General features: G+C 44.2%; 1 protein-coding gene across 1 annotated transcript; it reads left to right on the forward strand.

Annotated features, from left to right (window-relative positions):
- Positions 1-7940: 7940 nt before the first annotated feature.
- Positions 7941-13536, forward strand: CDKN2AIP (CDKN2A interacting protein). The gene is made up of 3 exons (XM_083398045.1): positions 7941-8666; positions 9966-10093; positions 10583-13536. The coding sequence occupies exons 1-3, from the start codon at positions 8371-8373 to the stop codon at positions 11713-11715; spliced, it is 1557 nt and encodes a 518-aa protein (XP_083254171.1). The 5' UTR covers positions 7941-8370; the 3' UTR covers positions 11716-13536.
- The last annotated feature ends 3535 nt before the right edge of the window (positions 13537-17071 follow it).

Consider the following 17071-nt stretch of genomic DNA (forward strand, 5'->3'; position numbering starts at 1 on the left):
GCCACAAGCTAATTATTGATGGTTCACTTCATTCTAATAAAATCTCTATCTCATCTGCCTATCAAACGGAAGTGAAGGGTTGGAGAGGAGCTGCCAGAAGGGCTACTTGAGTTCCTTTCAAAAATAATAAAGAAGAGGAAACCTTGTTGTCGTCCCTCACCCCTCCAACACAGTTCGTGCCGTCAGTACATTTCTTTTCCCTTTGTTCCTCTGTTTACTAATGTGCTGGCTGTTCCCTGAAGGAATTACAAATTCTACATAAATGCCACACTGATTATAAAGGCTACAGCTATGGTGGGGAGGGGATTTCATTTAAAACATGTATGTACTGCCTTTCATCCGTTATTTCAAGGCAGTTTATAAAATTAAAACGGCGATGAATATGTAGGACTGGAGCCAGAAAGTGTCAGTGGAAGAGGGTTGACAGAAGGCGACTTTAGTTCCACCAGTGAAAAAAGATCAGTAGAAGTCTTCTTCATGCTAGAAGCACAAAGTCAGGGTGTGTGTGGTTGCCTGCATGGAAGAAAAGCCCCAATGTGGACCACGGTATAATTTTAGAAATGTAGAAAATGGCATCTTAAAGTTAAAACAGACACTTCTATTTCAGTGCTTGAGAAATTATATGTATGGGACTGGATCACTATGTTGGTCAGGGTGGAGAGGTATATTACAAGTTTGCACTGGACCCAAAAATGGTGCTTGGGCCCTGATTCTATTCTGTGTCTTTGGAAGACTGGGAGCACATCTACACTCATGGTTTATAACATTAAAATTGTGTTATTAAAATGTGACACCAGAGGGTGGTACAGAGCAGCAACCCACCAGCGAAGGGAAACTGCCATTATAAATGTTATAGGACATTATTTTTCAACACTGTTTAGAAGATCAATGTAGATCCAGCCATAGACAGTCACTGGAATAAGTCCTAACCTAAGGCTACTCCTGTTTCAAGTAATCAAGTTTCACAAAATGTCTCTGTGTGTGATAGTCAGACAGAGACACATGTGTTTATCTCAGTTTTCTCCTTCCTTGGACGCTTTGCTCCTGTGTCCCTGCTTTTGCATTTGGAGTTTGAGAAAGTTGTGGGAGGATCACACTGCCGCAGAACCTCTCTTCATACCTGTATTAGGCTTCAGTCTGAGCTAAGGCTCCAATGTATCTAAGAGAAGTAGAGCTTGTTTCATTGGGAATTCTGCCTCCTACTATTATGGTTGAGAAAGCTAAATGGGCAACACAGCAAGAATAAGAAGAGACGTGAGGCTGTAAGATACGCGCATGATTGGCCCACAGAGGCCTTTCCTAGGGCAGTGGAACACCACCATCAAAGTGCTGAGTTCTTGGCTGCTTCTATATTTCCAGCCTCATGCTGCTTCTGCTGCAGAGGCAATCTGCAACAGTGAATTTATTGACAATTTAGCCATAGGCCATTTCACAGTGAGAAGAAAAGGAAAGCAATTCATGAGAGGAAGTGAATATGAGAGGGATTTCTTTTCCCCAAGTAGTCCCCGGCAGGATCTCGGCACACAAAGCAATTGAAGATGTGGTGGATACTTTCCTTCATAATAGCATCCCATTATATTAGAAATAAACTTCCAGGGTATCAAACAATTGTTCCTCAAAAATGCAGGTGAAAGCTTGGTTTGTATCAACATTTGCCCCAGAGGCATTTGCCCCAAAGAGGCAAAAAGTTACAAAGCAGCAAGCTTTTAAAGTGAAGGATTGTTTGTCATTGCCAAAGGAAGAGTTTTTTTTTAAAGTTTACTGACATTCCAATCAGCTGTGATAGGTTGTATGACTGTGATGCTGTCGTAACAGTGCTGCAGTGCCAATACAATACGATGTCTTTCAATGTTGCACTGGCTGGGGGTAGCTTTTGATGCATCCCATCTTATGACTGTTTACTCTGGCTCTAGCACGCTCTCACTCCTGATGTTTGAAGCTGTGCACACGTGTTATTAGACACAGTCCATCCCATGGCTTATTGAGAAATACGCCTGTTTGATGGATTTTCGCTCAAACCAGCTGCCATCCAATTAGAAAACAGAAGCTGGGGTTAAGCTGAGATGTGAACACTGGCGACAGCTGTTCCACATGCGCAGATGAGAACTTCAGTGGAGTTTCAGCATGAGAAATAAATCAGGTCATGCACATCAAGCAATCACATCCCTCAGATGCTGATACAGTAGGTGGCAGACCTGCAAGCTATGGCTATCTTGGTTGATGGCAACTGAAACAGTGGAAATGCACAAATGTATGATGTGGTACAAAAAAGTGGCCTAAGCTCCGTCCTGTGCTTTGTTGTTTGGCACCGTGAACTTTTAACAACAGCTGCAAAAGTCGCTCTGTCCCAGTAAATCAGGGGTCCCCAAAGTAAGGCCCGTGAGCCGGATAAGGCCCAAGGGACTCGTTTATCCGGCCCACGGTGACCCCTGCCGCCCGCTCTTACGCTGCACTGCACGGCTGCTCACTTCTGGGTCAGACGAGCACTGGAAATAACTTGTGCGTGTGTGCATTATTTGCGCATGTGCAAGCGTTATTTCCGGTGCACATCCGGGTCGGAGGAGGCCCGTGCACATGCACACAAGCTATTTCCAGTGCTCCTCCGACCCAGAAGTGTGCCAGAAATAGTGTGTGTGCACGCATATGGGCATGCACTGCCCCGCTCTCTGTGGGATCAGTGCTGGAGACACCGGCCTGAGGCACAGTAAGTTTGCTGACCCCTGCAGTAAATAAGCTGTTGTCACCATTTTTCCTCTCAACCTGGGAAGAAGAGCGGTCTGTCAAACTGCAGATGACTCAATAAAGAACCTAGTTTCCTAGTATGATATGTGAGTAATAAAAGTCTCATTGGGTGCTTCTATCTGCCACAGCAGTGAGTGTGGTGGATCAAAAAGTGTGGTGGATTTTGCCTATATGTCTTATGAGTACGTACACACACACAGTGAAATGCTAATTGTGCTACTGACAGAAATTCCTTGCCTTAGCGACAACATCATTCACACTTAACCTTTCCCAATTGCTTTTCAAAAGCCCTTCCCTTTATAGTTCAATGACTTTTCAGCTATTCTTTGGTTCAGAAGCCATTGATGCTCTTTCCTAATAGCTGAGCTCTCTCTGTACAAAGGTGGGACTCAAATCTCTGAAAAACTTCAGTTTCCCCTTTTATCCTAATATCAAGGAGTTGGACTCTCAGATTTTATAAATGCACTCACAGAATGAGCCCTCCCTGCTCCTGCTAACAGAAAAGGGAGGCAACTTGAGTTAATCACCACTTCCCTGCTGCAGTCCTCCCAAATCTGCTCCAGGGGGTTGGGGGACCCTCCACAGAAGGTGACATTGGGAGATACAGAGGGAAAGTGAATCAGCTAAATCTCTTCCCTCTGCTTCAATTCCCAAGAAGTGTCACATAGGGCACTTCCAAATGACCTGTTTATTGAGCATCATCGTGTTTTGTTTGCAGGAAGATTAGATGATATTGGTTATCTATTAAATGCAGTTACTTTTCTTGTCGCAAAAAAGTCTGACCTTTGGGAGAAATGGGGTATTTTGCACCAAATCTCCCAATCAACTATAATTGTACAATGTGAATTTGCTGGTGCGTCGTTGAACCAAGAGTCTGCAAGGTCTCACAAGCTACCAAAAGTTGGCAGAATCTAAGTAACCTATGTTAGGGACGCGGGTGGCGCTGTGGGTTAAACCACAGAGCCTAGGACTTGCTGATCAGAAGGCTGGCGGTTTGAATCGTTGCTCGGTCCCTGCTCCTGCCAACCTAGCAGTTCGAAAGCACGGCAAAGTGCAAGTAGATAAATAGGAACTGCTCTGGTGGGAAGGTAAACAGCGTTTCCATGCGCTGCTCTGGTTCGCCAGTAGCGGCTTAGTCATGCTGACCGCATGACCCGGAAGCTGTACGCCAGCTCCCTCGGCCAATAAAGCAAGATGAGCGCCGCAACCCCAGAGACGTTCACGATTGGACCTAATGGTCAGGGGTCCCTTTACCTTTACATTTAAGTAACCAATGTTACTTCTGAAACCTTTTTCAATGGCTTGAGATAAAGGAATTTCTTGGGATCATGTCAGTTTGGGATACCTAACATCCCAGCTTTGTCAGGTGATGCAAGAAGATGTTTACCAAGGAATCTTGCTTGTATTTACTTACTTATTACATTTGTATACTGCCTTTCATCCAAAGATCCCAGGGTGGTTCACAGCATAAAAATAGAAAATTTTGTATGCATTGTTCCAGCTTTACAAGTATTTCCTGAAAACACACACTCACCAATATGGCAACATTGTCCGTGACTCTCCCACTGACCTGCTTGTGCTAACTGCTATGATTATGCTATTAAACATGACAACACAATGATTGGGACTTTGGGTGGAGGGTGGAGAAAAATAAGGCATCTCTGACAGCAGGGTCAGTTTTTGAAGTGAAGGCAGAGACACGCATATTTTTGTAAGTGTTGGACCTTTGGGGAGGTAGGGGAGGCAGTCTGGAGCATAGTGAAAAAGCTGGAGATGTTTCTGTGATGCATGGAGAGTATTTCTAGAAGTTCTAAGAGGAAGAGAGAGAATTCATTACAGGGGTGTCGTTTTTCTGCAGCATCCCATGGGCAGGCTAGGCATAATGTATAGGCTGGCGCTGAGGAATGGACTCTAAAGTTTCTGACAGATATTTGAGCTTTCAATGCAGCATGGAATTACTACACAATATTAGGCAATGCTCTACTAATCTTTAAACATGAATCTAGGCATTCTGCCAAAACTAAATCCCAAAACTCGGCACTACACATACTTTGATATACTGGAGGCACACAGTCACATAATGTTCCATAATACTGCTTCAGTTATGTTTATGATTACAAATCTAACAGAATTACAAATCAGGTAGCATTTGCCTGATATTTGAGCAGTGATGCAAATCAAGCATAACCCCTGAATTCACTTTCAAAATTATGTTAGGCTTGTAGAGCTATTTACATGTGATCTAGCCTCCTTCGGTGCCATCCAGTGGAATTAATGTGAATATCACAGCTATACAAGGGGAAGTTATAAATTATGTAGCATACAAAGCATCTTTTTATTTTCAGGATGCCAAAGTAAATAAAGGTTGTCAGGGTGACAGCTAAAACAACACTCAAAACCAGTAATTTTTTTTATAGCAATGCATTCAAATTAATGCTTGCCTGGGGTACCAACCAAAATACACACACACACACACACACACACACACACATGCATACACAGAAAGAGAGAGATATGTAGCTCTCACTTCTGCAGGGTGATGACAAAAATTCAATGCCATTAATTTGTGTAAAACAGCTATTACCAATCAATGGCAATGTATTTCCTTCAAAAATCTGGCTAAAATAATCCCTAAGATGATCCAGGACAATACGGGAATGTTTTCACATTACCTTAGCAGACCAATGGTTGTTCCCCATGGTAACCTATGTTATGGGGAGATCATGTGAAAGCAATGCATGACTTAGTTACCCCCATCAGATAATTCTGCCCTTTTCTGGGGGTTGATAGCACTCATTGCACCCATACTTTCTCCAATACAGTGTGAGTATGCTAGTCTTTAGGTATCAGACAGCTGCGCCTATGAGAAATGGAGGGATGAGCTATACAGTGGTACCTCGGGTTACATAGGCTTCAGGTTACAGACTCCGCTAACCCAGAAATAGTGCTTCAGGTTAAGAACTTTGCTTCAGGATGAGAACAGAAATTGTGCAGTGGCAGCGCAGCAGCAGCAGGAGGCCCCATTAGCTAAAGTGGTGCTTCATGTTAAGAACAGCTTCAGGTTAAGAACGGACCTCCGGAAAGAATTACCGGTAAGTACTTAACCTGAGGTACCACTGTATTATAATACAGTCAGTGGGACTTAGTTGTATGTGATAAAGTTCAGTTCATTTAAATGGGTATGTTAACCAAGCAAGTAATTGGCAGCCAATGCAGTTAGGCCAGGATTGGTGTAATATGCTCAAACCATATTGCGCCAGTGAGCAAACTGGCCGCTGAATTCTGCGCCAGCTGAAATTTCCAAATTGTTTTCAGTGGAAGACCCACTGCAGTAATCTGACACAGAGGTTACCAGAGCATAGGTGACAGGAGTTAGGCTATCCCCGTCCAGATAGGGGCACAGCTGGGTCACCAGCTGAAGCTGATGGAAGGCACTCTGCACCACGGAGACCACCTCAAGTGACAGATAAAGGATCCCTGGACGGTTAAATCTACTCCAACGCAACTGGGTAGTGGCGCTTATTTAACTTTTCAGGCCGAGGGAGCCAGCGTTTGTCCACAGACAGCTTTCTGGGTCATGTGGCCAGCATGATTAAACCGCCACTGGTGCAACAGGACACCATGCCAAGTGCCAGAGCACAAGGAAATGCTGTTTACTTTCCTGCCACAGCGGTACCTATTTATCTACTTGCACTGGTATGCTTTTGAACTGCTAGGTTGACAGAAGCAGGGGCAGAGCAACAGGAGCTCACTCCGTCGCACAGATTCGAACCGCCGATCTTCCGATCATCAAGCCCAAGAGGCTCAGTGGTTTAGACCTCAGCGCCACAAGTGATAGCAAAGGATTCAGGAGCACCCCCAAGCAATGTAGCAGCTCCTTCAGAGGGAATGTAACCCCATCAAGAGCAAGAAACCTCCCATCTATCTGGTCCAGGTTACCAAGGCCAGACAACGGTACAGCGCATCTACCACCACACCTGCAGATGTAAAGAAATAGAGCTGTGTCCCATCAGACAGAGTTGTTCTGCCTGGCCTTTGGCTTGGAGGCAATTAGATTCCCTCGCCCTCTTTCTTTTTCCTTTCTCCTCCTGTGATGAGGCTGCATTTTAATATTTTAATGTTTCAATATTTTAATGTTGTGTTTTAATCTTGTTTTTAAGTTGTATTCATTCAACTTGTTTTTATTATTGCTTGTTAGCCAGCCTGAGCCTGGCCTTGGCTGGGGAGGGCGGGGTATAAATAAAAATTATTATTATTATCATCACTGTGTTCTAAAACTATGGATGGCACCACTCAGTGGTTTCATGTAGATGTTAAACAGCATGGGGGATAAAATTATACGTATTTTATATTGCCAGCAGTCCTGAGATCTACTGATGGAGGGCAGTATACAAATTTTTAAAATGAAATAATAATTATCTCAGTAGTATTTCTTACAACAGTGCTCAAAGGTAAACCTTTACATTATTATCCTAATGTTACAAATGGGAGGAACGTCCTGCAAATCCATGATTGACAGCTTACGCTGTTTCGCTGTGTGCTGCTAGCCCCAACTCCAGCCTATCGAAGAACCCGTGTTCCCAGGAGACTCTCAAGTAACGTTAGGATTGGCCACATTTTCCTAGCGCAGAACCAGGATGGCTGCTACAACTGAAGCTGGCTATGCTGCAGCAGCACTTTGGCGCTAAACGAAGAGCTCAGCACCGGCCAAGCGGCTGCACTTGGGATTTCAGTCTGAATGCGACGCACCCGCTGGCTCCGTTGCTGCTGGGCTCCCGTGTTCCATTCGCTCGAGACAGCAACGAGAGCGAAGAGCCTCCTCATTGGTGAGAAAACGGTCCAATGATATCTCGCGCTGGAATTCCGGAGGGCGAGAAGGGCAACGACGAACCAATCGCCGAGTCAAGGGGCGGGGCAGGCAGCCATGAAAGTATAGAGGCACGGCTCTCAGTTGAATGCGACACCTACGTGACACTCAACGCCTTTCTCTATCTCTGCGTGTGTGAGAAGCGCGTTGATGAAAAAAGAAAAGAAAAGGCACCGTAGAGACTTGGTAACGTGAGGCAGCCGTGTTTGTCACTTTAAGTCAGCGATGGCCGAACATGGCCCTCCAGCTGTTTTGGGGACTATAACTCCCATCATCCCTAGCTAACAGGACTAGTGATCAGGGATGATGGGAACTGTAGTACCAAAAACAGCTGGAGGGCCAAGTTTGGCCATTACTGCTTTAAGGGGATAAAGGAGCCTTTCCCAATTTGTATTACGCTCCTGCCTTGCACGCAAGACGTAGCCGTATGAAAGCCGGAAGTGGCGATAACACTCTTGCCTTCCCCGCCCTCTTGGATCAGCAAAGGGCTATGGGAAAGAAGCGCAGCTTTTTATCATCATCCTCAGGGGCCGGCGCGGGAAGTGAAGTCATAATGGCTCGCCGGAACTGGATCTTGTGGGCATGGCCTCTTCTGATACGATCATCTCCGGTGAGGGGATTTTGAGTGTCCGCCACAGGCGCCGCAAGCCAGTTCTTGCGGAAGCTGGGGCCTCGCCCAGCGCTACTTCCCGGGCCTGCCGCGAACAGTTCCCTGTCGCGGAGAGCGAGCGGCGGCAGGAGGCGACTTCCCGCCGAGCACCATGGCCGGCGGGGAGGCCGCCCCAGCGGCGGGGCCCGACTCCGAGCCCTGCCGAGGGGGTGAGGAAGTCGGGGAAGCCGGCGACGCCGGGACGGGCTGGGTGGAGAAGCTGCGCGCGGAGTGCGAGCCCGAGGGGCACTGGCAGCACCGCCGGGAGTTCTTGATTCGCAACGCGGAAGGCCTGCCCTTGTCGCCGGGCGGGGAAGACGGCGGTGCGGGGGACGGAGACAGCCTGGAATTACGGCGACTGACCTCCCTGTCTATGGTGTGGGCCAACCATGTCTTCCTGGGATGCAGGTGAGTCGCTGGCGGGAGAAGTGAAACTTAAAAACGTTTCGTTTGCGTGAGATACGTACGTTACTTTAAGGGTAATTAATTTCACAATGAGGAGGAGGAGTTCCTTAAGATGTCATAAACCTAAGAAGGAAAATAAGGCATTCTCCGAATGTTGTTATAAATCTTTGTTTTTTCTTTACAAGCCAATGCACATATTTTTGCAGCTGGCTTATGTGCTAAAATAACATTAATCCCCCATTTTTGAGCAAAAACTGCAAGATCATTTTCTGCCTAATCATATTAACTGTTTTATCATATTCATATCCCATGTTTCTTCTATCATGAAGCTCAGGCTGACATACATGGGATTCCCGGGTGATTTCCATTGAGGCACTGACCAGGACCAGACTTGTATACCTTTAGCAAGGTAGTTGCCTGGTGTACCTGTAAGTTGCTGTAGTCCCACAACACCCTCATTATGTTGATCAGGTCCTGATTTTACAATATAAGCCAATTGTGCTAAAGCCTGTAATTACTTTAATTTTGCTACTGTTGTTCTTCAGAACTGTGGTGCTTATAAGGCTTTGTAACAGCCAGCTAAACCAAACAAATGTATCTTCTATTTTGACTGTGTCCACCCTTTTTTTTGTTAATCTAGATTCTGAGATGAGAGGCAAGCTTGTTACTCTGAATGCACATTCTGTGACTAAACAGTGCTAAGACTCTAATAACCGTAGAGCATTGAATTCCTCTTGTCTAGGTCTCATTGTTCTGTCTTTCCACAAGTCACCCTGAATGGCAGATAAATTGCTCTTTGTTTCTTGAAACATTTTTTGAGCAGAACATAAGACGTCTCCAGTTTTACACAATCAACTGGATCCAGGTGGAGCTAGTCACATTTAGTTGACACTGAAATCAATAAGATTTAAGTTGAATCATTATCTTTTCACATTGGGCTTAATGAGGCCTAATTAGAAGTAATTTTGTATTGATCTGAGCCATTCTTATATCAGTGCATTGAAAAATGGAATTACTATTCCACAATGCAGATATCTGAAGCATCAAAAGTTTATTTAAAGTATTTTAATTGCTTTTTAGAGCCAAGCACCCATGCAGCCAGATGTCTGAAAACATTCTGACCCCGAAAATAGCTGCCCCCTTTTTCTTCTTCTCTTGAGTTCTGCTTGGGGTTTGTGGAAGTGGAATTGGCAATATCTACAATCCAACTAACACATATGTGTTGGTAGCTGTCTTGAGGATCAGTGAATGCAAACTTAATTTTTCCTCAAAATGCTAATTGCAGTTGCCTTTTCCCTTCAGGTATCCTCTGCAAGTGATGGAAAAGGTGATGGACATGGCTGCAGGCATCACAGTGACCAATGCTCCAACCCACACTCTGAGAGATGAACTGGTTGCCAAGGTGAAACGAGGCATATCCAGTAGCAATGGTTAGCAGATAATAGCTGTGCAAATACACATAGGAGCATAATAAATGAATACATGTTATCCTCTCAAAAATGTCAGCCAACATTCTTTAAATTGTCAGTTATGTTGATAATATTATTAATATTTGATCTAACTCATTTTGCTTTGGTAAATCTTACAATCAAATAAGTGTAAGTGTAAGGTGAATTTGATTTAATTCATGCAGAAGTGTTAACTGTCAATTTGCCTTCCTAGTAGTTTTATGGCAGTAGTGAGCAAGGAACTTTGATCTAAACTACATACAGTAGGGTATGATGCTTTAAATGTACCTCTTCAAAGCAGACAGTTATTAATTATAATGCCTATAAAATTCCTGCAGAGGCCATAAATTGTAAGACTTTAAGGTAACTCGGTTTCCTTGACTCTGTTTCTAAAGTGTGTGTTTGATTGTGATAAGGACAGTTACACTTACTCTGAATTACAGACATAATTTGTTTTTAACTTTTTTTTAGAAGGGCCAGAAGAGCCCTGCAAGAAGCGTGCTGTTGGCACAGAAAAAGCTTCTGAAATTACTGGCAGTGATGCAGAGTCTGCAAAGCCAGAAGAGCCCATGGAAACAGATAGTAATCCTGTGAAGAACCCAGGAAAAGAGGCAGCAAAAAATGCAGAGAAGCCACTGTCTTCGACTGCAGCCCAAAAGGTAGCACCTGCAGCATCTTCGACTGTGGCTGAAAAGGAAGCACCTGCAGCAGCATCAGAAGTGGTTCAGAAGGTAACACCTACAGCTCCAGTCTCTACAGCTCAGAAGGTAGCACCTGTAGCCTCTTCGACTGCACCTCAGATAGTAGCACCCACAGCATCCTCAACTGCAGTCCAGAAGGTAGCAGCTGCAGCGCCAGTCTCCTCAGCCCAGAAGGCAGCACCTGCGGCATCTTCAACTGTAGCAAGAGTAGAAGCCAGAGTTGCTAATTATGAATCTACAGCAACCACCAGGCACAAATCAGCTGTGGCTTCTTCTTTGCCTGGCCCTGAATCAAAGCTGAATTACTGTTTAAATAAACCTTCAGAGTCCAAATCTGAAAACGCATCTGAAAAGAAAGGCACATTGGAAGATACGGCAGCATTAGCTTCAAAAAGCAGCTCACACACGAGTGTGGTTCCTGCCAAAGTGCCATGCAAATTATTAACAAGTGAAGACGCAAAAGAGAGGCAACCATTTTTCAATAGACTGTACAAAGCTGTTGCTTGGAAGTTGGTTGCTGCTGGAGGGTTTAGTCCCAATGTCAATCATGTTGAACTCTTAAACTCATCCATTCAGTCTGTAAAGGCAACATTAGATGTTGAATTTGTCCCACTGAAAGAGCTGGCGGATTTACCTCAGAATAAAAGCTCTCAGGAAAATGTGGTGTGTGAACTGAGATGTAAATCGGTGTATTTGGGTACTGGCTGTGGAAAAAGTAAGGAAAATGCCAAAGCAGTTGCTTCAAGAGAGGCACTGAAACTGTTTCTCAAGAAAAAGGTAATTGTGAAATTATGTAAAAGGAAGTACAAAGGAAGGGAGATTGAAGATTTGGTGCTTCTTGATGAAGAATCAAAACCATTAAATTTACCTCCAGCTTTAAGAAATCCTCAAGAAATATTATAAAACAGTGAAGCAGTCGCTGTTTATACTAGCAAATAATGTTCTATCACAAATAACCTGATTACTTTTTGTACACTGTATTAGACTCCCATATATTTTGTATTTTTCAGTTTTGAGGAATTCTTGTTCTTTTCACTCAGTAGCAAATGTAAATAATTTGTTATAGATGTAAAGCGTGCTGAGGTATGCCTTAACATATATAGCACATTAGTGTGCTGTTTTATTTGCTAAATAGTATACCAGGTCTTCTATTTTTTAAGGAACAATTAAGGTACAGTTTGCTGTTCAGTCTAATTTTCTAAATCCTACAATTTAGTATCAGTAATGCTCACTTCAGAACTCATCCTTTTTAGCTGCGAACAGATTTGTAGACAAGAACCATTGTATCTGGATTGTAGAAGGTTGTCTAAAAGTTTCAATCAAACCTTTAATCACCTGCTTCATATGTTGCTCAGAATGTTCATATGCCTGTTTTAAGAAAAGAAGATAGTTGATTTGACTCAAGATAGTTGATTTAAGTTTTTTAATGAAGTAGTAATATTTTAAATTTTAACTAAAATGATATGCTGGTCCTATTTAATATCATACTTGCAAATTGTCAGTCAATAATCACCAAGTTAGTTCTATCACTAAACACTTCTCTAAGCAGCTTTGACTTATATTTTGTGAGAAATACCATCTTTGCTTTTTTTCTAATAAATGCAGCTTTCTATATTCAGCAATTATTTATGTCTGTGTAATTTGGGATTTTTAAAAAGATTTTATGAAATATTCTGCTTCCATTTCATTTAACTAACGATATATGCTTATAACTTAGATATTTGCTCAGTCTTAAACACACTAGTATTAATTTTCAAGTTCAACCACTCAAATTAAGTGCTAATTTTATTAAAACCTGCACTGCATTATGACTTGGAGTTGTCAACAAGTATTAACTAAAAGGTGTTGCGTTCACACACTGAATCTCATCTAAAGTTCTGCACTGCTGTGATGTCTGCACATAGGTCTACATGTACAGGCATCGTTCTATTACCTCCATGTTAGTAAATGTTCTCTGAACAGTGAAATGTTCTCACAGCACTGATGGAGCATTTCCCATCGTCTGTTAATTTTCTTCACACAGCACTGCTTTGAGTGTTGCTGTGCCATTTAATGAATAGCCCAAGGCAACAACTAGCTATGCTAATTCCAGGATCTGGACCAAAGCTGTAAGATGGGAAGCAAGACAGCATTTCTTGCAGCTGAATGAAATACAAGTAGTAAATTACAACAGAGCCCTTCCTGAATTTGCTTAAATAATTCTGCTCACCTCAGCAACAGAACACACAATGGCTTAGTCTTAAGGAAACTTAAAGGAAATTTAGGGAAGGAACATTTCTGTTCCTGCGACCACCTGCCTCATCCTTTGCTAAGTCTCTGGAGAATTGGAGAGCCCATCCTGAACTGTGAGATGGGATACCAAGGAATGATAGGGGGAGGAAGAAAGGAAACTCCTTTCATGAACTTCCTTACGTTGATTTAGGATCCAACTCATTATTCAAATTTTTGCAAATCGATTTCAAATGCATTTTAATAGAATATTGTGTAGTAGGGGTTGCTGACATCTTAGGGCCCATAAGCACATTTGCAAACCTGAGAAATGAGTGTGGGTTCTGTTGAAGGGAAGGCCTTGTTGAGCCCATCTGCACCTGCAGGTGCCATGTTGGTGACCCCTGTTCCTGAGCAAAAGTGGGTAAAAATATGTGGCAGCTGATTGTTTGTTAAAGAAAGGTAGACTCCTTTGTAAGAAAAAAAATACTCATTCAAATAAAGATATTTTCAGTTGTTTGGCTCCTGTTCAAACTTAATGGGTTAAACTTCTTGCAAAAAACTATTGGGAAAACAATTTTGATTTCAGTTTTTATTTGTACAACATGGTAGATTGTACAATCCACAACACTCATGAGAAGAGTGACAGAAAAAGTAGCATCAAATGTGTATTTCTTTGTGCTTCTTTAATTTGGCCTTGTATAGTAATATGTGCTTGTTAAACAAAAAGCACATCTGCAGCCAGCATTTTCCTATGGAGGTGAATAACCTTTTTCAGGTCACATCCCCTTGTGGCTGCCATTCCTGTCCAAGGTCATCCTGCTGGATTAGGCCACTGACTCCTCCAATCCAGCAGCCTGTCCTTGCAGCAGCCAACCAGATGCCTGTAGGAACCCTGCAAGCAGGACATGAGTGTAACAACACACAGCTCATCTGCAATTCCCAGCAGCTAGTATTCAGAGGCATGCTGCCTCTTGTGAGTAGAAGTAAAACAGTGATTGTGGCTAGTAGCTATTGACAGCCTTATATTGCCAGCAGCAGGCACAGTCACCCCACACACTTCCTTACACACCCTTCTATTCTTTGACCAGGCATTCTCTTTCACTTGCATATGATCTAGTAGTTTCCACTTTTTTTAAAAAAAGTTTTCGTTGGTGAGAACTGCAGTATCAACTTCAGGTAAAGCTTTGGCTACTTGCATCATTCTGCCCATAGAGATAGCAGTTTTAGACTAACACATTCCTTGACTTCCAATTTAATTCGGGGTCTCTGTTTTACACTGGTACAGAAAAGTGTAACACATCTCTATGGAAGTGAGTGGAGCACAACCCTGTCCTCTGGCGGACTGAAGTAGCCAAGGTAGTTGGCAGTTTTAATTAAATTTATTGCTTCAACCTGAGGTACTTTTTGTTCTGAATTGATTTTGCTGGAAATGCATAACCACCTTCAGCCAAGCAGAAGTAGTGAGGATGCATAATACCCACTATACATTTTTAAAAGTACAATGGTACCTCAGGTTACATATGCTTCAGGTTAGACTCTGCTAACCCAGAAATAGTGCTTCAGGTTAAGCACTTTGCTTCAGGATGAGAACAGAAATCGTGCTCCGGCAGCGCCGCAGCAGCAGGAGACCCCATTAGCTAAAGTGGTGCTTCAGGTTAAGAACAGTTTCAGGTTAAGTACGGACCTCCGGAACTAATTAAATACTTAACCTGAGGTACCACTGTACTAGTTAACAATTCTGGTGGTTGTCCAGCTAGGGTGGTTGTACTGCGTTAAGAGCTACAGAATTATTGTAGCTCTTACTAGACTCATGAGGTCTGCCCCCACATCCAGGATGGGTGATGTCCTTTTTACCTTTTTGGACATTTCCATTTTCATATATGCTGGACTAAACAAGCAAGTGCAAGGGCATTGCTAGCGGATGGTGTATGATGTACAGGCAAACTACCTTTTGGCCTTAAAGTTGGTGTTTGGTTCTGCGAGAAGTCAAACAATACAAGACGCAGCTGGCTCCAGTGTTTGCTACGTGGAACATCTGGGCTCCAATGTCTGCTTCTGCTACCACATTTCAAGTAGAAGGTTGGGAAATAACTTACAATCACTCTTCACACTCAAGCAGTTTATGTTTAAGGGCAAGCATCTGCTCAACAGGTTAAGGAGAGGGATTCACCCGGCAGGACAACATACACACACCTCCTAGCTGTGCTGCCTCCCGGCCTTCCCTGAGTGCTACCACTGGGTGAGTGCTAGCAAGAGAAGGCAGCGGCTCCTCTTTGGTGCACTCTTGCCTGCACTCTCCCCTTGCTCACCCCAAACCCACCCCTCCCACCCAATGCTGCTAAGTGGGTGGGCAACAAAAGTGACTGCTCCTTGCTGCTGCTCCACCAAAAGTTGCAAGGTAAGACTGCTGTTCTACTGCTGTTGCGTCAGATGGTTATCTAAAACATTAAAGGTAAAGGGACCCCTGACCATTAGGTCCAGTTGTGACCGACTCTGGGGTTGTGGCTCTCATCTCGCTTTATTGGCCAAAGGAGCTTGCGTACAGCTTCCGGGTCATGTGGCCAGCATGACTAAGCCGCTTCTGGCGAAACAGGGCAGCGCACGGAAACACCATTTACCTTCCCACTGGAGCAGTACCTATTTATCTACTTTGACGTGCTTTCGAACTGCTAGGTTGGCAGGAGCTGGGACTGAGCAACGGAGCTCACCCCATCGTGGGGATTCAAACCGCCAACCTTCTGATCGGCAAGTCCTAGGCTCAGTAGTTTAACCCACAGCGCCACCCTCCTCCCTTATCTAATACATGGAACAGTGATAAATGGAATGTTCCATTTACAAACAATTCCTCAAGCTTTTCTAGCACTTATGCTTTCTGAGTTCCCCTCCCTTTCCAGTAGTTTTGGGGGGTGACCATTATTTAGTGAAGCATGAATGGCACTTTGCACATGCTCAGAGATTTTCTTTCTAATTCCCACAGCGATTATAGGTGTTAATTTTTATATGCAAAATAAGCAAAACTACCAGGATCTCGAACAATATAACCTTGTGAACATGGATTCATATAAGCCCTGCAAAGGGAAAACAGCAGGACCAGCACAATACATTTTGGCACCCTCCAACCCGGCCCCTGCCAGGGGAAATGGGGTGAGGGAAGATGTGCAAGAAGAACATCAGGAGCAGAGGGGCGGTAGCTGACGCCCCGTGGATCCTGCCGCCTGAGGCAGTGGCCGCACCTGCAGCGAGCTCATCTCAGTCTATGCAGCCACAACCTAGAAGTTTTGAGCAGGCGGAATTCTTCCTCCGCTTCTTAAAATTCCAGTTAGTCAGTAAAGGGCGGGGCGATAAGTTATATTTGCATACCATCTGCATGCACGTTTAGCATACGCACCCAGACCTTCTGTAGTAAAGAACTGCCGCCCCCCACGATCCCCCCACATAAAAAAGAGAGAGAGAAAGAGAGAGAACCTCCGCACTACGATTTTATATAAAATAGAAAAAGTTTTGCATTTCATGCTGCTCGCCATGACCTGGAAAAAAGGCGCTTCTTCAACGGCTTATATAGCCGCTGTCTGCGTCGTTTCTCGTAGGGTGTTCTAAAGACCTGCTCTCTAGGCTACGCGCGGAGAACGCATGTTTCTCTTGGGCCCCTGAGCCCGCCTAGGGGAAAGTCCCCGGACCTTGGGCAGAGAGTGCCGCGTGCTTTGCAGCGCGCAACAACCCGTTTCGCGAGCCCACGTTGATTCCGCCAAGAAGCCCTCAGGGCCGAGCGGGTGGGCGCGGAAGGGGCCTCTCGTCACCTCCATAGTCACGCAGGTAGTGCGCATGTGCATCTTTCACAGAGATCGCCGCACCAACAGAACGGGGCTCATTCTCAGAACGCCTTTTTTTTTTTTTTTTTTTTAACAAATGCACCAGCACCAGTAGACGGGTCATCTAGTCCAACGTATGGGGATCGAACCCGTGACCTTTGCGTTATCAGCACCACCAATAACATCAGAAAAAAGCCTTACTGAGTTCCATAGGACTGACCGCCTGAGCCTCCCAACCA

Source organism: Podarcis tiliguerta, assembly GCF_965153285.1.
Source record: "Podarcis tiliguerta genome assembly, chromosome: 9".
In the NCBI taxonomy this organism is placed as follows: domain Eukaryota; kingdom Metazoa; phylum Chordata; class Lepidosauria; order Squamata; family Lacertidae; genus Podarcis; species Podarcis tiliguerta.

Excerpts from the sequence above, each read along its gene's own strand:
- CDKN2AIP (XM_083398045.1), top strand. The coding sequence starts at position 8,371 with ATGGCCGGCGGGGAGGCCGCCCCAGCGGCGGGGCCCGACTCCGAGCCC. Across the intron at positions 8,667-9,965 it reads CATGTCTTCCTGGGATGCAG|GTATCCTCTGCAAGTGATGG; the intron begins GTGAGTCGCTGG and ends TTTTCCCTTCAG. Across the intron at positions 10,094-10,582 it reads AGGCATATCCAGTAGCAATG|AAGGGCCAGAAGAGCCCTGC; the intron begins GTTAGCAGATAA and ends ACTTTTTTTTAG.